Below are 25,703 nucleotides of genomic sequence, written 5' to 3' on the forward strand. Positions count from 1 at the left end.
ATACTGTACTACTACTGCAGATTTGAGTGAAAACATTCCACACACACAGGGCATAACCGGAAAACCATGTTTCAGAATAAAAGTCTTTATGAATTAGAAATGACTGATGTCTCTCACAAACCATCTGACAAATATGATTATGAATGAGTGAAAGACTGGAACATTAATACAAATACATAAACAGTAAATGATGATGAATTATGCTGTATTATGTGACATTCAGTATATGTTATAGTCTAGAAAATCTATTCACACCATGAACTGAGCTTATATACTGAAGGAGGCCCTCTATATATATATATTTTTTTTTCTTTGTATCTATCGTATTGGCATGCCTATAATTACCCCAGAATTTATTCTAAAATTTAATGTGGAAGTCAGGGCCCTCGGTGTTCAAGAGGCATGAGCTGGGGTCACATGGTTTCAAGATGTAGGCTAATCTAAAAAGTATGACACCGTACAATAACAAATGTTAAAGCTGATTATATATATTTTTTTCTTCAGTTGTATTATTATTATAATCATTATCATTATCATTGTCATTATTACTATTATTACTATTATTATTATTATTATTATTATTATTAATTATATGTTTTTTATACATACAAAATATGTTTTTCAAATGGGGATCCCGGCCTCAAAAGCTTGGAAACCCCTGAAATGTAATGAATGATTACGCAAAAGCAAAGTAACTGTTGTCCACGTTCAATTTAGTAAATACTGCTGCACTTTTTCCCCCCTCCCCACAGCATCGCTTTAATTTTGAAAGCCCACACCGGAAGCACGTGCGCACCGACGCTGGCTTGACATCGGTCCCAAACTCAAGGAACGCGTCTGTCCACAACTGCTCATTCCTCAACAACAAACGCAGCGCGTCTCTTCTGCTGCAGACTCGGGCGCCGAAGCGATAAGTAATGTCGGTCCAACTGCTTTTCCACCGAACAGGACCGCGGAGAAGTTCATAAGGTTTAATGAAACGTTCTAAAGGGGCTAAAGCAGCGCGTCTCGGTGGGTCTTTTCCAGCGGACTTTACAGCAGCTGCTCGGGACAGTCCACAACACTCGCGCATGGTAGGCTCGGTTCAACCTTTTCCTCTGTAACGAGCTGCACAACTCGCGTTAAGAATGTTAAACCTGGTGTGCTATAGCTCCATCTGTTTTATGTTTTATAAGTACCAAGTGGAAAGTGTTAGATTTAGGTAATTTAGGTCATAAAAGTCCTATATATGACATAATTGTGCCATTCTGCAGTAGAGAATTTGATGTCATTGTGTACCATTTCTGATACAGGCCGTATAAAACAAATATTAATACTAACATCACTTATAAATTAAAGAGTTTGTTGATTTTGTTTACTATTGCAAGACCTGCAATAGCAGAAATAACTCATTTGTTTGTCTTAATATGCAACAGCCAGATTTGCATGTGAAGTTTTGTCACTTTTCTCAGCTTTTACATCAATTACTTTCCTGTTCTGCTTCTCTGACTCAGTTCTGAACATTGTTATCATCATTTGCATCGGACAGGACAGGTTCAGTGGCTCAGACGTAACAATGCACCTCCTCTGTAAATCTCTAATCTGCACAGCCCATTTCCTCTCCTCAAGTTCTGCCTAAATCGACACTCAATATTTACCATTTACCATGTGATCGCACAATATTGTTCTCGTTCACATCCCCGAAGACAAGTTCAGCGTTTGTCTCAAATGTTTTTGTGCATTCCTGGGAAATGGGAGCTTTGTAATGTGGCGTGAACATGATTAAAGCCTGTCACATCCTGAAGAGAGTTTGGGAACGTTTATGGCGGCATGCAAAGTCAACTTTAGCAGCTTAAGAATCTTCAATTACACAAATGAGTTAAAGGTGCACCGCGTAACCTTTCCGTTCGAGGGTTCGTCACTTGCTTGTACGTTATTATGGCCAAATGACAGGTTAAGATCTGTGTTTTTGAGCCATAAAACACTCAGAATTAAGTAGTTTGATGCCTTAACGTGGAGTATTCCAGGCAAAGCAACATCTACTTAAAGACAGAGAAGTAATATGTAACAATAAAAGTTTTCATGATGTTTTGAAAAGGCAAATGAACAATATTTTCAACTCTAGAGTGCATTTCCAAGTTGCCAGAAGCTTTGATTATCACAGTTGACTTTTCTATCTCCAAACCGAAGCAATGTTTACTTTGCGGCTCGTGATTTATCCGTTTCCGTTCTTTGTGATTGATGAACAGCACTTCTGTGATCAAAAGGCTCTTTGATTGTGAACGCTTGATACAATCAGTCTGACGATGGCTGAACTAAAACAGAAATGTGGCGTTGCGAAGAGGAGCGCTGGCGTTATAGAGTTATCATCTGGTTTTGATAAGCGCTTTTCACGTAAGTCTTGAAAGGAATGAGACTGAAGAACTGAGACAAACTGAGGTTTCCTTTCTTGGACACATAAACCGCTCTACGCAATTTGACACGGATTAATCTGCCAATTTTAATAGTTTGTCACTGGCGATGTCACGATTATTAGGTTAATCGATAATCGTGATTAATCAGGTCACAATGATAACCGTAAGAACTTGAAAATAATAATCGTGGCAATTTTAGAAGCTAAATTAAGTATGTTTAGTTCAATCTATAGTCCAAAAAATAGACCTTAATGTAAATTACTTGCTGTTTTTGTCATATTTAACTTTATTTTGTCTTTCGGAAAGTTCAATTTCATAAAGCCGGTCACAAACATGAGGAAAAGTAACATGTTAGACAACGGCAATGAAAGAAAATGAACAGAAAATGTGGTCACAGTCTCAATAATCGTGAATAATTGCTAATTTGTGATGTTTTTTCTCACAATAATACTTTCTTATGGACCTCTCGCTGAAAAAAGTTACATAGCGCATGGACCAGAATTGCGCTAAAACTCTAATTCATAACCTAAGCGGTACCAGCATGACGTTTTGGCTGTAATTGCACACAGGGTCAGCAGCAGCACATTATTGTCCGTATGGCACGTTGAGATTAGGATTCCTTGTAGTTCAACATCAGCATTTTAAAAACAGAATTAATGAACCTCACACCGTCTTTTCCGTTGTTTCGTCGTTTCGCCCAAGAGCCTCCCAGGAGCGCTCATTTAGGCGACGAGGATATAAAAAGAAGCTCATTTGCTTTAACACCAAGCTGCTCCGTCTGTAAACAAAAGACTAGGCAACGATGATGACGTGACAAAAGAGAACAAACAAGAGGCAGAACAACGCGCAGCTTTCATGCTTAAACTGTCCCATAGACGCACGTTTATCCATCTATATGTAGTATCAGCAGATGTGAGCAAGCCAGTTTACATTATATCCATTTTCAATTCATCAACGTGCATATATTTTTAGTTTAAATCACTTTTAGGTTGCGGTTGGGTTGGGAAAACAAGAAAAGAAGAGTCGGATGTCTGGAGAACAAAGGGGTTTCGTCGGATGTTTAGCTTTTCTCCCATCGATTCCAACTAAAATCATCACTTTGCGTTGTTTAGTTTAATATTTCCCGACATGCATTTGTGCTGTAGTCGCTTTGAAGCCGCCGCCGACAGACCGAACCCCATTTCCCGGCACTCTAAATAACAAACCGTGTCAAAACAAGAGCTAAGTATTTCGTATTTCATCCCCAGTGTTTCTAATCTTGGCAAGATACTGGAATTTTGGAAATATATCTTCTTTCTTTCTATATTTCCGGACATGAAGCATTGCAATTGGATTTGTAACTTACAGTATACAAGAATCACATGCGTTTCAGTACATTCTTATGCCTAAATAATAGTAGTATAATTGCAACCAGTCATAGTGATCAGCTTTGAAGATCATTGGCGCGTCAGTGGTTACACGCACACCAAAAATGTATCATTATCTGATTTCTGGAGTAATCAGATTATCGAAATGCTATGATAAGAATAACATCTGATATCAGTCATGGGATTTCTTTCAGATTGTTCACTCCTGTGCAGGTTTTTATAAGGAAAAAAAGGCAAACTAATTGAAAGTAGAGTAAATATAGTGATAACTTGCTTTCAAATTACCACAGTTACTCGACAAATACATTGATCTACTTGTCCTGTAGATGTACCCAACGTTCGCTCGGTGTTTGTGAACAGCTGGAGCCACATCTGTCCCACAGCCAGCTCCCCGGGACAAATGAATGACCTGTGAACTTTGACCCATGATCTCATTTCGGTGCGAATCCCAGTGTCCTGTTTCTACCTGCTCTCGTGTCCTCGGCGGAGCTGAATATTTAGCCTCGTCCTCAGAACAATTTGGACGATACAAAGAGTTTAGTGGATGTAGAGGCTGCGCGCGGCCCAGGAACTCCCTCGTGGGTGTTCCAGTGGTTTTGATTTGACCCAGTTTTACACCACAGCAAAGAGGTGCACTGAGGCAACAGCAGAAGCAACTTTGTGAAATAAAACATCTTACTTAATCAATGTCCACTGCAGCTTACAATTTGTATCGAACAACAAACTTTGAGCCGTATTTTTCATAGTCTAGTTCAACAAGTATAATCAGCTACTGCAATTCTTTACGATGTTCAGGGGCAATACTACGTTATATCTCCTTCAGGTCAGCCTCTATTAAGCTCTTAGTGAGTGACAGGTGAATTTGACCAATCACAGTGAAGTGTGAACTTACAATTGGCTTTCTTTATGGGATATTAGAAGACAGTAATGACACAAATGGCAATAACATCAGAAGTGTCATCTCTATGAAATCGTGATGGGATTTTTTAATTATATTTTTTCACATATCACCCACTCCTTCACCGCTTCACCTGGAATTGCCTTTACACAAGAAGCGTTGACAACAAATTCCTTGTCAATGGCGGATCTTGGAAGCTAAGCAGCCTCTCCTCCGTCAGTCTAGCCCCCGGGCAGCTGTGGCTACAATAGCAGCTTACACCACCAGAGTTTGGAGTGAATGCACGAAATTGGGAAGGAGTTTTGAGCATCTGGGAAAGCGCTCTACAAGCCTGAAGCATTTGTATCAAAATTATGACTCTCACATGGCTCTTTGAACGAACAACAACATCGAAACCATTTCCACATCGGGGGCAAACGTAAGCAGTGATGACTTTTTTTATGGTTTGGTTGGTCAATAGTTTACAATCACCAGATGGATAATGAGCACGTCTAACGCAAGCTATGGACGAATTCCTCTGTGCTGGCATTTCGACAACAGTGTCAACGTTTATACAACTGTACTTGATCTCAGGTAGGTGTGGATAAGTGTGTTGAGTCATCATTTATTTATATTGGCATGCGATAAAGTGCGACAACAGAAACAGCCGGCGCGTTCTGGCCGCCGCAGCTGTTTCGTCATGGTTGTCAACCGTTTAGAGAAGCCCGTATTCTTTAACGCTATAAGTTCCACGGGTTTTGGCTGTTCCGTTGGTCAGGCAGTGGGCCAATCTTGAGTTCTGCGCCTTATCTTCCTCGTTGCGAGATAGAATAAGGCCTTATTTGGCACAGGTCTTGTCATTTGTCCACATAAACAAACACATCTTGCCATTTTTTTTTCACCCTTCTGCAAAGATCTGCCCCGTCAGCAGAACGTAGCCGGTGTGTTATTGCGCTGCTTCGGGGAGTATATATGTTGAGTAGTCATTTGTTGTTATTGGAAGCAAAAAGCGCGCGCTACACGGGCTTCTGCTGCTTTTGTCGTCATGGTGATTATTACATCCACAGCTGGTCGGAGAGGCCGCCGTTTGTGCAGAGGAACCTAATCCCACGCGGGCTCCGCCTCCTCCTGTGTTTACTCCGAGCTCACGCGCTTTAAAGCCACATCGTCCCAAAATAGTCGTCCCCTACGTGTAATATAAAATGGTATGTGGAATTGCAGTTGAATATTGGTTAGTTTTATGTTGACTTTACGCGTTAGAATCGATACAAATATACTGTATTTTCTGGACTATAAGTCGCACTGGAGAATAAGTCGCACCAGCCATAAAATGCATAATAGACTAGAAAAAAAAACGTATATAAGACGCACTGGAGTGTGAAATGCGGTTGCAAGTGTGAAAATAACAAATAATATCACATATAAGTATAAATATAAGTATAAGTCACAACCCGGCCAAAACTATGAAAAAAGGTGTGATTTAAAGTCCGTAAGATACGGTAAGCCTTGTTTTGTATTTGAATCTAAATGAATTGACGTTGTTTGTGCGTACTGTTGTGTATGTTTTTACGTTGAAGATGTATTAAGTAACAAATGACCTTTAAGCAGCCGGTTGGTCAGCTCGTGGCTCACCGATGACGGCAGATGCGGGTGATTGAATGTTAAGTGGCTTTAGCGTCATGTTATTCCCGTGCCGTCTCTCTCTGTGCAGCTTTTAACAGCAAAGACTGACGCAAACAGAGGAAATACATACATACACAATTGTTTTTATTTTGTTTTACTTTCCGTGTCGACTACATGATCATAAACAAGACAGACTATTAATCAGTGCCATTTAACACACACATAAAAAACCCTTACATCTGAACTCGCCCCCAAACCACCTGTTTTTACTGACAGAGAATTGGATGTAGACCTTTCGATACCAAGTTTATCAATGACAAGGACTTTACTGCAATTAAAATGTTATGATTTCATTGTATAACTGTGCTTCTCAATAACTAAAACCAAGGTAGCTTTGAAAATTGTGACTCTTCACTGCTGCCTCCTTAAAAAGACTCTGGATGTTCAGGTTTCTTCATATCTTGGCCGCTCTGTGCTGACAAAGCCCCCCAGACTCTGATGGCACAGGTTAATTTGTCTTCCTTATAGCTCCAGGTGTCAGCAGCTTTAACCCAGTGTTTGTTTTGAGTTTCCCGGTGAGACACGACAGAGTTACAGGAGTGAAAGCTGGAACAATAGCAGGAAGCAGACTTTACGGTGTTATTAGTGTACGCCCACGCTTCCTATCATTACGACGTTACGCTGTGAAAATCTGTCGTCAGCTTTCATTATTGGCACTTTCCATATTTGTCCTGTCTGTGTTTTAGTCAAGTGTGAAATGGCTTTTATTTGTAGCAAGCTGTTTTATTCAGTTTTGAAACGTTTATTTTGTGTGGATATGGATCTCTCGCTTTGTTCAGATTGAGGATTGTTTGATTTAATTTGTCATATATTCCTATTTGATTTACTTACGTATGAGCTGCGGATACAAACATAACATTGGCTATAGTTAAGGGTGTTTGCTGCTTATACATTCACCTGTAACTCAAGTATTTCTGATCATTTTGAGAAGAGAAAGCGATATGGAGGCAGATGAGGAGCCCGTGGGTGCCCGGACCGCTGCGGCCGGTGGTCCCTGCGTCACCGCCGGTTACATAAGACCCCACAGACCGTCCGAGGGAGGAGGAAGAGATGTCATTAACGCAAAGTGTCATCTCCGCAGCCCGCGCACACTTAACAGGCACAAACATGGCAACTGTGCGGAAAGGTCGCAAATATATAACGGGCAGTTCGTCTCACTTATGTACCGTTAGGACCAACATAATTCACACCACAGACAATTTGAATTAATTCAGATAATTTTAGTACATGATTAGATGGTAAAATATACTTTTTTACCAAATAAAGGTTGAAATATGTCGACGGAAGGCTTCTGAATGGAGAATATGTGTTGACGTGTGCTCTTTTGCAAAGGTCAACACTTTGTACTGACCATTATAAACCGTTTATTTGTAATTGTATGTATTGGACAGAACAAGAACTGGAGTCCATTTGGTCAACTTCTCATCGAAATGTCAAATCCAGTGTTAAGGTTTTAGTTTTACGCGTTTAGTTTATGAATATTTTGAAGAAGAAAGCAGGTCAAACACACTTGTGAATGCTTAGATGGCAATAACGTCAACACAAAGGTTAACATTGTCATTATACTTAGTAGTTAACTGACCCTTATTTGATCTATGTACAGTTAATGCCATTGTTTAACACTATAGCGTGTATTTGCTCCACACCGGAAGATTAAATATAAGTTTCTGTGTTTGGATTATGAATCAATGGGCCAGTTTAACCCCATTCCTCACAATGCTTCGGTTGTGAACGTGTGTTTTGCTGTGTGTCTCTGGCAAATAGTCTGACACAAAAGTAGATTTGACCCCAGAGCTTGTGTGTGCGCCACTACAGACCACGGCAGTAAACACCTCTAACACTGGTTGAAGGGTTAGTTGGAGGTCCTTGCTGGTACTTTGCATTTTAACATAAGCCATGGTTCAATGTCTTTAACAACCGACTTTAGACTTTTTTTTAGATAGAGGACAATATGAAATACTGATGGTCATGTTTTTGGTGTGTAGGGATGGGCGATATTGACAAAAACAAATAACTCGATATTTTTTGGAATATCCCGATAACAGCAATTTAACAGTGTTCCCTCCTTTTAAAATTTAAAAAACACCCATTAAATCTTTTTTATTCACAATCAAAAGTACAACAATAAATTCAATAATTTCTCACTCTCAGTTTTTTTTTCTTTTTTTCTTTTAAATTAAACTTTATAACTTCTGCTTTTATGTAGATTTTATGTAGATTTATTATTGTTATTTTTTTACAATAAACTATATACCCAATATTCATATTTTGCATAACTTAAACAAAACATATGCTATGATATGTTGCCCGACTCTATGGTAGGTTAAAAAAAAACAAAAAACTATACAATCACTTTTTGTTTTTTATGTTTTAAAATATATTAACATGCAGCTGTCATTTCAAATACTTTGAAATTCATACTTGCATTTTTATGTCCAATAGTAGCCATAAGTATCTGAAACGTGTATTATTGCTTGTATTAAACGACTACTTTGCAATAGTCCCACCAGTGTCTGCGAGTTACTTAACCTTAAACATAGATCCTGTTTAAGGAAGGCCAAACCTTGTTAAGGATGATTCACACACTTTTACACAACACGTCCTACATACTCCACGTGCCTGTGTCAGTGTGCTCACGGCTGCAGAACCACCTCTTTCACACTTTCACAATCGTCTGACATGGACGCCGCCCTGCTCCATTGACTCCTCATTGATTCCAGTCTGTAGGTCAATGCGAGGCTTTGAGGGCTGCGTTTGAAGCTGCCTCCTCAGCAGATACATAATGTCACGGTAATGGCAGCCGTGTCCTCCGTCTCCTCTGTGCCAGTGTCCGCGCTCTTTCTCTGCATGTCTTTGTTGTCGAGTCGCTCTTTGGGAATATCACGTGTGGTCTGGAACGGCAGGTGAAGGGAGTGGCGCTTAAGCAAACACGCCATCTGTGTTATCAAGCAACGGTCGGTCCGAAAGACAAACTAGTATTATCGTCTAACGTTTTTTTTTTTTTTTTCAATGGGGAACTGTAGTATAAGAGTCTGGCAACGGACAAAGAGATGTGACTCATGTATGAATGAACTATCCTGGTTGATAAAATATGAACAAATATATAAATATCACAGTACTACACAGATTGTGACTCAAACGTAACACTTGTAGTTCAGGTGTAAATGTTTTTGATTGCATTCTGGGGTTATGGCGCTATGAATAATTTGTCCTTTCAATGGGTGAAATGACTGTATTCGGTTCTTATCTCAAATTGCACTGAACCTCTTTGCTTTCAGATAGGTTATTTTCACCAAAAATTAGGAAAACTCCTGGTAAAGAGGAATAAAACCTTGTCCAAAAGGCCACATTTGAAACATGTGTTGCCATGTACCACTGTTGGATACATGAGGCATTACACAGACTTGACTGAAATTGGAATTTTAAGAAGTCTCCGTCATAGAAAGCTAACGTCTGCATTATGTCTTGCGTATAAACCTGTCAACACTATAGTTATAAGCACATTTTGAAATGCTTGAATTAGATTTCCTGTTCCTTTTTCAGTCTTCTTGCCAATCCGAATTCTCCCGGGTGTGTTTAAAATTTCCACCGTGAACTTAATATTGATTTTGAAACATAAACTGCAAATCTAACGGCAATATATAGTACACATGGATAGAAAAAACAACTATTTCACCTATTTATCATCCAACCATATCCGTTTAAGCTGACTTTACTGATGCCACCATTGAGACAAACAGATGGCTCATCCCCAAACAGGAACGTTACATACAGTAGCGTTCTTTTAGCTTCTCCTGAAAATGTCATAGCTAAAATTACCTCTCAAACTCCAAAACTCTGCTGAATTGCTCATCTGAAATCCTGCGTGTGGAGCTGTGGTGTAGGAAGCCACCGTCGTCACCCCATCTGTCCGCATCGCTCGGTGTGAGGCGGCACAAACAGACTGAGCTCTGGAAACCCACACGCAATTACAACACTGTGGCGCTCGGTAACGTGTGTTTGAGGAAGGAATATCTCTGGATCAGATTTGTTTATGAACGCTCATGACTTGTTTGCATTCATCCTTTACCGATTGCGCAAGACGGCAAACGATTCAATCTGATTTGAATTTCATTTAGATTCTGCTGTTTTTTACAGATAGAGGAGTAAACGATAAATGTGTTGCTGGATGGTGTGGAAGCAAAAGTAAAAGTATGAACATAAAACGCCTTTCTTTTTTTTTTACTACTTATTTTTTAAACATAAAACAACAAAAACATAGAAGAAACTGATCTTTGCAAAAAAAGAGAGTAAGAAGGGAAAAATATTTATAAATAAAATAAATACTATAAAAAATTAAATGAGTAAAAATAAAATAAGTACAAATAAAATAAGTACAAATAAAATAAGTAAATATAAAATGAGTAAATATAAAATGAATGAGTAAATATAAAATGAGTAAATATAAAATGAGTAAAAATTAAATAAATACAATGAATAAAATAATTTCAAAATGTTTTTAAACAAAGCTGGGCAGGACCATAGATAACTCAGGATAAGTAAAGAATAAAATGTGCATAAAACACCTTTCTTTAGTCTTTAACGTTGCTAATGGCAATGCATTCTCTTTCATTGTTCTACCCTCTTTAAACTTCTGCCAAAACGCTCTACTAATTAACTCGACCATGTAAAATAATTACTAATAGTTACATTTACTTCCTCCTGGGGCTGTTTTGGGCCCCGTCTCTTGTTGACATGGAAAACCCCTCCGTCCCAGAGCACAAGTTTCGGAGCCACCATGAGTCAGACTTTCCTCCTTCTCGCTGCCTCAATAAACACCCGTCAGCCGTTTCAGGATAGCCGAAGTCTCTTTTGTTTTTCTGCTGATTCAGACCCTCATTTTAACCTTTTATTTCCCTTCAGTTTACAGGCACAGAGGCAGAAGAGGACTTGTTTACCCCAGGTGACGCTCCGTTGTTCTTTGCCCCATGCGTTTGAATAAGATCAGTTGGGATCTCGAGACTGGGCATCAGTAACAGGTAAGATGAGACGCCAACAAATCACATTTTGTACAATAACGGCTTAATCTGATACTTTGACAGCAACATTTGTGACGCTAATGTTTGAGTTTGTCAGTTAATGTGACCACTGCCTTTGTCCATTGTAGCGGCACAAAAAGGTTAATGATTCATTGATCAGAGTGTTTAATGATATGGTTTTCTCAGGGTTGAGCTCTTGAATCATAGACCAAAACATTTTAAATACAGCTTTAAAGAGCCTGTATGAGGTTTTTGAGCCATGCTTGAAGAACCTGTTTCAGAATAAACTGTCCCTTCCCACTTAATCCCTTCTTTCACACTGAAGTCAAACCGTGACGGAGAAACAACTGTTTGGGATAGTAACTGGCAAATGTGTCCTCATGTTTCTCGCACAGCAATGTCTCCTATTGGATAAAATTGTCCGTCTCTTGCAGTTGCTTCATTATGTCTCCAACTAAATACCTTTTAAAATGTATGGGCAATATCAATCTATTGTATATTTAGCTCAAACAGCTGATTTTACAAGATAATGTACAGTGTAAATGCGTATCGTTTTGACTCTAGGCATCGTTTTAATTGTTAAATCTCTAAAGTTAAATTGGAACAGCATGTCCCTAAAGTTCTAGTTCAGTGGTTTTCAAATTATCTGAATTTTATGACCCACATTCTTTTGTAGAACTCCAATTTTAACAAAATAATTAACCTTTACTTTGTCTTATTCTTAGTTCAGTTCTTATACTTTTTTTCAAATCTATTCTTTTTTGGACATGTACAAGCCACTTTATTATATACAGTTCATAGTTTAGACAAGCTGTTTTCATGGGTGGCAGTTTCCTGTTTAGAACTTTTAAATGTTTAAAAGATGAACAATGGCATTACTAGGGCAACGGTCACATGACTTCCATCAGTCTTAACCCATGAATGAATCAATAAACAAGAGTTTGCAAATAAAGCCACAGCTGACGTTTTAAGTCCATGTTTTGGGTATAAAAACATTCCGAGATGCATTAATATTAAACAAAAAAAAAATACTATTACCATTACTAACTATTTTAATTTATCAACATATTTTTATAGTTTAGTTGGCTAATTATTTTGCAACGTATCCTAAATTCTGAGTCTGATTCTGATTAGTTTCCGCTTTATTTCCGCAACAGTTTTCCTCTTGGCGACAAAATAAATCCACTAAGGCCTCATTCGCTTGCTCCGTTTTTTTGAGGACGTTATCAGCCGGTCTTAATCACAGATTCTGTTTTGCTGTAATTCCCGAACTGGAGGCGTAACCCTAATCTCTTTGGCACATCACACACACTGAACCAGACTGTGGCTAAGTCGGACCTCCACCAGACCATGTCCCAGGATTTACGGCCCAACTTGGATAACTTATAATCATGTCGGGCTCCAACACTCTCCCTGCTTTTGTGTTCGCGGGTCAATGCAGGTTAGGTTCACATGATGTCAGAAGACTTTAAGCAGCTGAAAGTTTAAAATTGAGCTGGAGTTCTGGCCGATTCTATAGTAAAGTTTGCTTTTTAACTGTCAAAATGCAAATGTTTTGACTTGGTTTGTGGTGACTATCTCTGCACTTACAGGGCCTATCCACTGGAAATGAAAACTGACTTGAACTTAAATGTCTTCTCTGTCAGCGCATATCAATTAAAGTGAAATGATCTATATATTTTTAACTATACTGCTGAACATTGGTGGCTTTATTCAAACACGATTGTCGTCTGTTGAGTGGGTTTTTCAACCACGGTTGCAAGATTAATCGCAATTAGGGAAATCGCCATAACTTCCTCAACAAACAACAATGATCCTGAATTTTAGATCTGTTCAAAGCAATTTCAGTCCTTTTGTCAATTCTCCTGGTTTAAAATGTGAACTTTGATCAAAATCCCATTGTTAAAAGATAAATCGCAAATCTAATTGGTATTGGCAATACGTTTTTTTTTTTTTTTAACAAATCGTGCTGCCCTTTTTTCAACAGACCTGGGACTAAACCCAGATCTAGGACCAAACCAAGTCTTGTGCATTCTAAGCAGTAAGATTAATTACACGTCCAATTTATTGTTGATCATATTTGGATGTTCTGGATAAAAACGGTAACCATAAGGCCCATAACAACCCTGTATCTGAAATGACAAAGTTAAAGTCTAATATCATGATCATAACCTATTTGAGGTGCAGTTTGGATTGCTTTGTGCCACGGGGAAAGTATTTTGGAAGTAATAAGTCTAAAGGGGCAGCTTAGGGAGGCTGGTTTTAGCGGCATCGTCCAAAGGGAGCGATGTCCCGTCTCGAAGGCCGCGTGGATGCTGACGGATGGCCTCGCTTTCTGTGGCGTCCTGGTCCCGGGATGTGGCCTGTTGTTCCAAAATTTGTCAGGAAGAGGGTTGGCGTAGAACTGGTTTACCACAGTTAAGATGGAATGGCAACCCTCTGGGCCACAGAAAGGACAAGAAACAAGAAAGGGCTTGAGACTTTCTGGTGGAATTTGATGAATGAAGTGTCATAAGAAAGTGCTGAAGACCAATTTTGTGTCATTTACATCAGAAAGTCTATAATTGGATTTGATTGTAAGGAATAGTGACAATAATACCAGTATTTCCCATATCCTCAATGTAAAATTCTCCACCATAGTTTAAAAGATATTGTACTCGGGGCCCCAAGAAAAATCCCATGGATGAATGGACACAGTTAGCAAATTGCTGCAGTTTTTGAAGTGCCATAATTTCCTTCATAAAAACGAAATATCTGCACAGCCTGTAGTTTAGATCTGTACAAACATGTTCTGAAATACATAGTTTGGCTGTTCATATTTCAGGTTTGTCAGTTCTTCTGGATGTATTTAAAGGTAAAACATGGAAAAGAATCCAAGTATTAAAACATTGACATTGACAGTCAGATCTTTCCAAAATCCTTCAGCTTTAACCTGGATGATACATTAGCATAACAAGACAAAAATGTATTGCTCATTACATTATGCTTGACTGATCAAACACGACTGCTTAATATATGTAGTAAGTGACCAGTGTTTGATTAAAACTAGATACAAACTTAAAAAAAAGTCATCATAAAGACTAAAACTACATTACATGCATTTTCGGCGACTAAAACTATGACTAAAAGTATTAATATTGTTGTCAAATAAAAACTGAACATAGATTAATGAAAGGAAGAAGTGGAAACTAGGTCCAAGTTCCACTTTTCAGTCCTAGAGCCTCAAACCAGAGCAGAGCAGTCCAAGTGAAATATATTTCATGTTGACTAAAACTATTATGGATTTGGACGATTATATTTTCATCTAGACTAAAACTAAAAATGATTCCTTACTAAATCTAGACTAAAACTAAGATGCATTACTTTTTTGGGGGGGTCAAAATTAACACTGTATTAAGTGACATTTATGTGAAAATGTAAATGATTTGTGCCACCGAAGTTGCAACAAAATCTTTGAGAAACACTGAATACTGATGAATAATTAAAGATTCATTCGGGAACTTTACTGGTGGTGGTTCAGTACTTGGCCTGGCGGTACAGGAAAAGTTACAAAAAAATCCTGGCTGTTGTAATTATCCAAGACAAAACTGTTCCGAACATTTATCCAAACTATAAATCCCTTTTAGTTTTGTCTTTCACTTGCAGCGTCACTTTGTAAATCAATCCATTTAAATCCAGCTGAGTCATGTCGGCCAATAAAGCTGAAGTGTGAATGTGGCTTTCATTCAGGGCCTGATCTGCAGCGCTCTGGTCGTCCCATCAACGCCGTCCAACAGATTCAAAGTATGACTGGACAACACATGGATAGTAATGAGATTTATTACAATTACTTATTTTTATTTTATTTTGAGTTTTTGTGTGTGTTTGTGTTGTTTTCACTGTGTTTTGTGCTTGAACATTATTTTAAAGTACCCGTATACTTTCCTGAGTTAAAGTTTTGCCTTCCGCACACAGTTAATAGTAGCAATGTGGTTTTACTTTACATGAAGTTATTGAATGGCTTCTTTATACTCTTACTCAAGCAGAAGTTAAATATTAAAATCATAAAATGTTCCCCCTATTGTCAAACACTGTAAACTGTTTCCCATTTAGGAGATCAAAAGACTCACGTTAATTAAAACACTAATCGTTTTATTATCGGCTTTTACTACTTTTACATCATGTGAAATGTTGTGGCACAAATCAATACTACAACTGTGATCAAACTAATAGATATTTGATTTTTTACATTGTTTTTTATTTGCTGTTATTGTAGAACACATGTAATGTTTACTTTCTGAGATGATCTATATTCATTTATATTCCAGTAATTTTCTGAGATTTATATTCATTTATATTTTCTGGGATATCTTTTGCGCCGGGTCCATAATAACCTTGAACTGTCCTTGTCCCTGTTGCTTCAAGGACGAACTCCATAGCTGCCTGTGTGACCCATTTAAAGGAGCAGAGAGGGAGATGAAGTGAAGGCTGGAGGGACAGTCTGTGTTTGTGTGTGGAGTGAGACCTCAGCGGGGCATAGCCTACTTCTCTTACCCTACTTTACCTCCCCCCCCCGTTCTTCAGGGAGGGCCACTGCACTCGCTCTCTCTTGTTTTCCTCATTTCATTTATTCATTCAGATGGTTGTTATTTACAGGAGCAGGGCAAATCCATTACTCTAATGTGCTAAAGATAAAAATGTTGGCAACGAAGACTTCTCTATCTCCTTAGAGACCGACAGGTGACTCCCCAGGCCGACTTGATCCGTGGAAAGGCGAGCAAGCTCTTAGAAGGAATACATGAAAAAAGTTCCACACCTTTAATGAGTACATAACTATGTCAAAAACAACAACAAAAACGTTTAGAAGTACTTTGAAAATGGCCCGTCTCATCACCAACCCAAAGAACAGAGCGATGTAAGAGTGAAGCTTCGAAGAGAGTTTTCAGGATCAATAAAGTATCTTTCTAGCTCTCTTTTTTCTTCTGGGCTGCATATTTTTTATATTTCATTCTTGGGCTTGATACGATTATCACTTCATCTTTCATCATCTTTTCACAGTCATTCTGATGTAAGCAATGGTATTGATCTTGTGTCATGTCGATGGTAAATTGTGACACATTGTGCAGCTCTGGTTGAAATCGAGTTAAAAGTTTGTGTTTCTGAACTCGTCCTCCTGCGCCATCCTTCCCTTCCTTCCCTAAGAGCTCAATAGTTTTTAAGCTGGCAGCTCCCATTTCCTCGGAAAGCAGTTTCTTTTTCCCTCTTGACAAAGGCCGCTAAGGACTTTGCTGAGCCTTTTGGTCAAAGAAAATCTAAGAGGTGCCCGTATACTGCGGGGAGAGGGGAGGCGTCTCTGTCACCGCGAGGGTGGGCTAGTCCCAGAAACGAGAGAGGGTGGGGGGGCGGGAAAGAGGAGGGGACTAAGGTTTTCATTCACACACACTGCTATTGGCTGCGAATGTTTCTCTTTAGGAGGTTGTAGAGGCGAGATCTCCAGAGAGGCAGGCGGAAACGCTGCCAAAAAGCATTCAGCGAACACAGGAAGGTTGTAAGATTTGAAGCTAAAAGTGGACAGGAACAGTACGGAGAGCGGATACAGCGGAGTCGACCGGAGCCAGGGGTGCTATGAGAGAAGATACTTGTGGTAAGGAATTTGGAAACGGACTGGATGGTGAGCCGTGAGTTCAGTCTTTGGGATGGATGTTATGTCTATTGCTTTTTTTGTTGTTGCCTTTATCGTTAATTTCATGTTTGTATAAAATAGATGGATGGACTGAATATGTGTGTTTTATCATTGTTTGGATTAGATTGAAGTACAAAACACTGCAGTGAATATGCGGGGCTGTCTAAAAATGAGTGTGAGTGAGTTTGAATGCATCCGACAAGCTCATTGAGGCATGGGCTGCTGTTGTGCCTCCTCATCTGGAGCTCTACCTGTACAGTTTTAGGATTTAAGTTGGTGCTTTTGTCTTCTTCATACTTCAATGTACCAGGCCTGCACAATGCTGTATATGGCTAAAGTATGGATCTCACAATATACAATGTTGGATATCGAATAATGAAGTCAATAGTCAATATCTCAACAAACTAAATATATTGCTATAACACCAATATTCACTAAAGACATAGAGATGCAGATTTTATTAATCATTTTCTTTATTAGGTAGAACATTAACCTTATTTTGTCTTGGTTTATTTCTGCTTTAGTTTATTTTTATTGGTGTTTTTATTGTTTATTTTATATTTTTTTTATTATTATCATTGTTGTTCAGTCTTGGGTTTAAACAAAACAAAAAAATTGTCTAATATCAAAGGTGACATGAATGTGAATTGGTTTGTCACGGAGAAGGTGTGTATGTTTTTCGTTTAATATTCACCACAGTACTTAAAAAACATATCGCATGTCGTGCAACCCTAATTAAATACATATAAAACTACAATGTTTGAAGTATTTATCAAAAATACCACTACCTCATGAAATTATTTTAGTATGTACATTTGCCCTGTTACTGTTGGATTATACTTATGTACAGCTGTTACATTTTGCCATGTTTAAAATATTTGCTTAAGCTGTACATTTATAGCATAACCGAACATAGTAGTGGATTTATTCCTGCACACTTGACCTGGTGACCACTGTCTGTGCGCCTTAGCTAGGTAGGTTGCGTACAGAAATAGCTTTGTCACACTTTTTGTTCCGCGCTCAGAATAAAGAGGCGTGGAGCTATTAAACACTGCGTTATGAAGATGTGGGTCCCTGCACCGTCACTGCCTGTCTCATTTATAATTGTGTGTTTTTAATCAAGCCCAGAACAGATGTGGTGTGCATCCAGCTCATTAGGGGGGCTTATTCTGGCACAACACCTGGCGTAGGCCTATTCGTAGACTCTTGTCCTTCCCTGGTTGTGTAATTATCTATGTTTAGGCGAACGGGCAATGAAAGTCAGTGTAAAACAGAAGTCTTTGCTTTATGTGGAACTTCAATGTAGTTGTCATTAAAGGTCGTTTTGAATCGTTACATTTTTTGGAAGGAAATCTTGCTGGTTGCAGTTTATACCTCCTTGTTTGTTAATAATATATAGATAATACTCACATTTATCCATGCTTAGGGTCATCACAAAATGGCACATTGTCTAGTATCGGATATACATACATTTCTCTCTATAAGGTTACTTAAAGGTTTACTATGTGACTTTTCTTGTTGAGGTTCCGCCACCTGCTTGTCTCCATTGGCATGTTATTGCTTTGCCCACAATGTTCCACAGACGTGATGCAAGATGTGTTTTAATACCATATTTATTTAAAGGTGTGTTCTTGCATATTCAATCATCAAAATGTACTAAAACTAAAAAAAAAAACTAGACCAAGACTAAACAAGGACTATAACTGGACCAAACCAACCCGACAGCCGGACAAAAATGAGCTCATTTTGGATCTAATTAAGTTCCTTGGGATAAAACTGTAAATTCAAGTGAATCAAATTTCATACATTTCTTTGTGTTTTTATTTTAACTAGAGTAAGCATAGTTCTGTTTTGACTGAAATCCCCCCTACCCTAATGTAGCAAAACACTACCGGTAAGTTTCCGAAATTAGCTTTGAGCTTTGTGCTATGTGGACACTGTGTGGCGTAATCACTGGTTTATCATTTCAGAGAAAAGTTGCAGATGTTGACGCTTCTGGAGTGTAATATGACTCTATAAAGATGTCAGCGCTGAATGCCTGGGAACAAAATCCTGATGCAGAGATGACGGCAGGTCCCAAAGGGAGACTGATGCTTACAATGTGAAATCCCTCTTTCTAATCACTGCAGTGAAGGACACAAGTTATGCAAAATTTTCTTTTCTGAGTTTGTTCTTTTAATGTTCTTGCATTTAGCATTATTCACACTAGTTTGATGAAATTTCTCCCCTCCGACCATCAAAAACACTCTATTGTGAATTACCTTGATAACCGACGTTTTTTCGATTAGTGACATGGCTCTGAAAATCTTTTTGCTGTTTTTTAAATCCATAAATCATCACCGGACACATTTTGTGTATTTTTGGTGTCAAATCACGATAATTCAACATGTGTGCTTAAACCAAGAAGTCGGCAAGCAGCTGCATTAGCCAACAGTGTGATTTTCTACAACCAGTTCAGAGTTCAGTTACTCTGGTCTCTCTCAAGGCTGTAGCAAAGTTCTATTGTTTTTTGTTGTTGTTGTTTTTAATGTTTATTTTTTATTTTTAAAGAACAAAAATATATACAAACATAAAAAATCAAACAAAACACGACCAGAGAAAGCAAAACTGACACGAATCAAAAGACATACCTGAAATCAATAAACACTAACACACAACTGAACCCACACAAATGTCCCGCACAAATGTCCCACTTTGCCCCCTGTCAAATTTGTCCTTTTTCAAATTGAGCCCGAATGTGATTTTTTTTCATTTGTCAAATGTCCATTATAATCATAGTCCAGTCCTTGATTGTCTGTGTGTTTTGTGTCATCCATTTTTTGTAATTGCCACTCTCGCTGCTGCCAGGAGAATGTTCCAGAGATATCAATCAATCAAATGTTTTTATAGAGCTGCCAATTGTGTCCATGGCAGGAGTCCTGAGGCCCAAATACATACTTCTGAAATCCATTGGGATGGTGATGTCATAAATGGTCTCGATACTCGTGAACAACAGGACAAGCCCAAAACACATGATAGTGATTTGCCTCTTGGCTGCCACATCCTCTCCAGCAGTCCACACTTCCCTGTGAGTAATGGGCACTTTGACATGGTGTTATTGACTTGAGACACACTTTTCCAACAGAATTCCCTCCAAACATGTGCCAAATATTGTTCTTAAGCATGAAATTCCACAGTAAACGTACTCAAGTAAACACTTGTGTCATACATACTGTACAGTACCTTGCCACATCACGGAAAGTTCAAGTGAAAACTGGTCAACACTGGTCTCACTGTTGAGTCCACTGACCACTGCTGTTTCTGCCCATGTTTAGGCTTTTCTTTATTTAGACACAATCCCACACATTCCTCTCACTGGAGGGGTGTCCCACTATGTGCCTGCATCCTGACTGTACTTTTACCTTCAGCTAAAGGTGCTGTACCTGATTTTTACAGCCTGATTATTTTAAACCGCATACACAATAGGATCATGTCTCTATCGCTAATTAAATAGTGTTAATTTCATAATGGCTGCCCTCTCAGGCCTTGGTGCAGAGCTTGGCAGGTTTGTAAATGACTTGGCAGAGGTGCTGGACTGGCCACGCCGAAATGTGTCAGCGTCTCAATCATCCGCATCGTTCACAGCTTTACAACAAATCATATTTTCTAGACAAAATGAATAGCAATACACAGTAAATAAACAGATTGATTCATTATGTGGCAATTGTCGTTATAATAGTGGTAGTGGCAATAATAGTTGTAATCGTTGTAATCGTTGTAACAGTTTGTCATCAGTTTGTAAGTAACTAAAGTAACTGTGGTGGTACTAACTTGGGCTGCAACTAACGATTATTTGGTCAACCAGTCTTATTATTATTATTTTAATAAAATTTTTTAGAGACTGTTTTTTGTGGGTTTTTTTGAGACTATTGTCCAGATAAAGATGGGAATTATCAAAATAATTCATCAAATATATAATATAAAGAAGATTATAGACTAGTTATTTTAACAGTCGACTAGTCATGATTATTCCAATTCATCGTTGCAGCCCCAGCAATAGTAATAGCTGTAGTAATTGTAATAGTGCCAGTTATATAGTCGACTTGTAAATTTAATCTTTACATTTAAAATACTTTTGCGTCTTCCGTAGTATTTTATCATAATTGTACTTTTACTACAGTACAGATAATTCTCACACCTCTTTGTGACTACATATACATGGACTTGGCACCGTCTAGTACTACATTCGTTACATATTTGGGATTATTTTCGTTGTTCCTCTGGCCTGACACTTGGACACTCCCTCTCCGTCTCAGTAATGGTGTTGTTCATGCCAGTGCCCCATGACCTCACCATCATCTGCCCCACTGTCATAGAGCCATTGTTCTGCACAAAAACAACAGAACAATCACCTCTCTGCCACTATTGTTTTTCTGTTGCCATTACAAAGTTGACAAATGGGTTATGGCGACCGAAGTGGTATCCCCTCTATCTTTTGACAATGTCTGTACGCTAAAAAGTCGTTTTATAATTATTAGAAGTATAGAATTTACTAGTAATAATGTTACTGTGAAGGAAAGGTTTCGCAGGTCTTCCCTTCCTGCTGCTGTCAGACTTTATAACGAACACTGCTAGCTCTGAACACGTGCAATACTGACTTAACCATGTGCAATACCGTCATATTCATGTGCAATTACTGTCGTACTCACACGCGATAATGTCACATTCATGTGCATACAACTGATAGAGTGTTTATTTGACCGTTGTTATTATTAGTATTATTTTGTCTTACGCCAGCTGTTCTTTATTTTTCCCCTCCTTATTAAGAAATTAGAGGTTTTGTCTATAGGAGTTTTTGTTTCTAAGTGTTTTGTTTATAAGAGTTCTTCTATTAAGAGTGTTTTTTAAACTTCCTAACTTTCCTCTGTATCTACCTGCGTTGCAACAATGAAATGTCACCATGTGTGGACAATAGAGGATTATCTTATCTTATCTTACTGAATAATATAAATAGAGGTAGTTGTAGTATTAGTTGTTGTTGTTTGGATCTAATTGCAGATATAGACTACTTCCTGATAAAATGTAAATGTCAACTGTAAAATGCAACTGTTCTTTGTTGTAATCAGTACAAGTAGTTTAACATGGATTTGATTGGATGGCTTTAGACAGAAGGCTTTGTCTCTGTTAGGGACATTCCACCATGTTTTAGGTATTTTGGACCTTAAATAGAACAAGACCCTTTTCTTTGCTCTGAGCTCTGTTTGTGCTGCTTCAGTGGGCCAACTGAATGGGCCTGTCCTGGTTCTCAATGTGTGGGCCGTCCTAGTTATTTGAATTATTTGTACAGTCCAGTCCAGGGGATATCATCACTGTTTTTATACTGTCACTTTTATGTGTAGGTGACTGTGTTACAGCGCAGCCTAAACGTTTTCGACAGTGTCTACTGGAAACTTTGATAGAAGCCGAGCCCAAGAGACCCCAAGATGTTTTTTTGTTTTTTGTATTGGGTTCATAGTAATAGAAACATTGGCACATAATAGGGTTAAGGATATTTTCGAGGTAGGTAGAAGTCGAGCTACAATACAAACATTGACAAAAGAAAATTTTCAACTTTGCTTGTTTTTAGAATTACATTTATCTTGGTCCACTTATCTACGCTCTTTCTATTGGGCCAACACGGCTTTAATATATCACCAGCTTTAAGAAATCAAAGTAAAGTTAATGTGACATAAACGGCCAGATTAAAAACCATATAGCACCAGTATAGAAAATTTTATTGAAAGGACTTACTTTTTTATTTAGTCTGTATGATAATATCATGACCTGAATTTTCATGATTATTGATTAACTAAATATATTTCCTAAAGGAATGTACAGTGTGGTTAGCCCTCAACTCACAGCCAATTGGTCCAGAGTTGAGTTTCCTCTCACATTAACCCAATCCAACCACATTAGTTTAAGTGTTTTTGCTGTATTCTTGTTGTTATTATGGGTAAATCTTTTGAATGAGGTTGTTTCTGTTCGGCAAGCGGCACATAGATGGTTACAAAACCCAAAAACTAGCTTTTGTTATGAAATTACGCTTAAAACTGAACAATTGTATCCGATACAGTTTTTATAATGGTACTTGATTGGTTTATTCTCTTCTGTTGCAGATCTGGTGAGCCCTCTGAGCTGGCAGCAGCATGGCCTTGGTTCAGGCTCTGCCCATGTCTGCTGAGTCCCACACCCCCGGTCTCTCTGGAGGGGCCCGGAGGCGGCACCACTCCAACCCATCACCCCCGGCCAACCCGCCCACCTCTGCCCTGGAGTCCATCAGCCTGGTCCCCTCCCGAAGCGTCCCGTACCAGGATCACCGGCCTGATTTGGGAGCGAGGGTGAGGAAAGTTACCCCCGGGACTGCTGGTTTTGGATTGGAGGCATCGCTAGACCCTAGTCACTCCTCAGCAATGAAGAAGCTGGGGGCAACAGGGTCCAGTAGGATGCAGGAGGCTGAAAAAGGACACTATACCTATCTGAATGAAGAGTATGTGGACGACTGGAGTGAAAACCTTGCAAACCCTTGTCCTGGAGGTGAGACAGACGACACAAAGGAGGGGCTGAACGGGAACATGGGCGGCCCTCCTCCAAAACTCATCCCAGTGTCAGGAAAACTGGAGAAAGTGAGTCCAATTTGAAATCTACTTGAGTGATAATCCTAAAGATATTAGTTTACACCTAGAATACAAAAAATGTACCTTTTTTAATGCTATTATTTACAACTACAAGAATACCAATAGCTTATAAACAAATTTATTCCATTATTGGCGGTCATCTGGACAGTGTTTTTTAAATCAAGATGTTTCGACTTCCATCCCGAAGTCATTTTCAATCTGAAGGTACTGGCATGAGGAGCTAGAATTTATTCGTCTTCTGGATGGCAGTCGAAAACGTCTCAATCTTATAGGAACGTTCCTGGACCTCGCAATGGTAATAATAATGATAATAATAGTGTAATAATGCATTTGTCTTGAATACCACTATATAGTTTATTGCTTTTCGAAATTAGCGCAAAGGCAATGCAAAAATTGTGTTTGCTGTATATGAACGATTTGAAACTATGTCATAATGCAGTATTTATTTTGTTTTTATTCTACTGCTACTGCTACTGCTACTGCTACTGCTGCTGCTGCTGCTGCTTCTGCTACTGCTACTGCTACTGCTACTGCTGCTGCTGCTGCTGCTGCTGCTGCTGCTGCTGCTGCTGCTGCTACTGCTACTGCTACTGCTACTGCTGCTGCTACTGCTACTGCTACTGTACATCAACAAAGTAAAAAGACAACAACAAAATAAAACGACAATGTATTCTTTGTTTTATCCACTTCCTAAAATGTCACTTTTTTATCTTTTTTTTGTGTTTTAGAACATGGAGAAAACAGTCCTCCGTCCAACCGCCTTCAAACCCGTCATTCCCAAAAACCGCAGCTCGATGCAGTACCTGTCGCCCCGCCACTGCGCCACCGTCCTGGAAAGCCAGCCCAACATGAACCTGCTCAGCCCCACACACAGAGAGGTCTCGCCCCCCTCCCCGGACAAACGCAGCTCCTACAGCGGGGGCCGAAACGCAGGCAGCAGCAGTCAGTCCTGTTCCTTTGACTCGGGGAGGAACTCTCTCTCCAGCCTGCCGCCGTACGGAGGAGTGGGGTACGGCATGGCATCCGGTGAGGCCTCTAGTGGACATTTGGAGAAGAACGTTCAACCGGGAAGCGCACACGGACACTCGAATTCAGATAGTGGGAGATCCTCGTCCAGTAAAAGCACGGGATCGGGGTCGCTAACCGGCAGGGGGCAGCCTTTGTCGGACAGTGGGTCAAACGGGCGCTCCCCTGGCCCCGTTGAGGGATACGAGGGCATCCTCAGGGACCTGGAGGACAAACTTAGAGAGAGGGACATGGAGCTGCAACTGCTCAGAGACAACCTGGATGAGAACGAAGCAGCCATTTGTCAGGTGGGTTCAGCGTACAGCTAGTTTTAGCTAGTTTTGTGATTGATTTATTACCTACATTATTATAGTAAACAAAACAGGCATAGCAGCATCAGACCCACTAACGGGAAATGTGAGCAGAAAGTTATATATTTATTACTGAACCTCGTTTATTAGATTATTAGTAAAAAAAATGTGTGTTTTAAATCAAATCTGGAAGAACAATTATAAGGATATATGGCCTCCACGAAATACAATCTGGAGTTTGCATGTCCTGCCCATATCTGCGTTGGTTTCCTGCTTCCTCTAGCACTAAAACATGTAGAATAAGCTCCTCTCCTAAAAAGGAAATGCTACATCCCAGTAGAACTTAATAACAGCAGCCTGTCCCGGGACTACAGGTGGAAATTATCACTGAAGTTACAGCCTGGTACAAATCATCCCTCCTGCTAAGGTTAATGTATTGCATTGTGCACTGTCCTTGTCTCAAATAATTAAACCTGAACAATAATGTTATCATTTACTGACATTTGTAAACCTTGTATTTTTGCTCTGAAAGTCCATGCCTAAATGTGATTGGCTAAATCCACTTGTCACTCAGAGCATGACACAAGCTGACCGAGAGGAGGAATTAGTGGGAAGTACATTGTTAATTTTATTTCTTGTCAACCAGGAAGTAAGAACCGAAAGCAGTGCTCTGATTGGCTGCGCTTGAGTAGTCCGCCCCAGCTTCACTTCTGAAAAAGCTGCTCTAAAGCTGT

At 39.2% G+C, this 25,703-nt stretch overlaps 1 protein-coding gene across 2 annotated transcripts in view; it reads left to right on the forward strand.

Annotated features, from left to right (window-relative positions):
- Positions 1 to 984: 984 nt before the first annotated feature.
- The window catches only part of LOC140368810 (leucine zipper putative tumor suppressor 2 homolog), a 28,869-nt gene continuing 4,150 nt past the window's right edge, over positions 985 to 25,703 (forward strand). Inside the window, exons 1-4 of one of the 2 annotated variants that reach the window (XM_072455878.1) lie at positions 985 to 1,073; positions 11,223 to 11,338; positions 23,135 to 23,641; positions 24,382 to 24,966. In XM_072455878.1, the coding sequence (XP_072311979.1) occupies positions 23,165 to 23,641; positions 24,382 to 24,966 (1,062 nt within the window). In that variant the 5' untranslated portion in view covers positions 985 to 1,073; positions 11,223 to 11,338; positions 23,135 to 23,164. Of the gene's footprint in view, positions 1,074 to 11,222; positions 11,339 to 16,784; positions 16,962 to 23,134; positions 23,642 to 24,381; positions 24,967 to 25,703 lie in introns of those variants that run through there. The other variant, XM_072455879.1, reaches the window with a different exon arrangement.

Source organism: Eucyclogobius newberryi, unplaced genomic scaffold, assembly GCF_026437365.1.
Source record: "Eucyclogobius newberryi isolate DKJ021-1_F unplaced genomic scaffold, fEucNew1.0.hap1 SCAF_20, whole genome shotgun sequence".
In the NCBI taxonomy this organism is placed as follows: domain Eukaryota; kingdom Metazoa; phylum Chordata; class Actinopteri; order Gobiiformes; family Gobiidae; genus Eucyclogobius; species Eucyclogobius newberryi.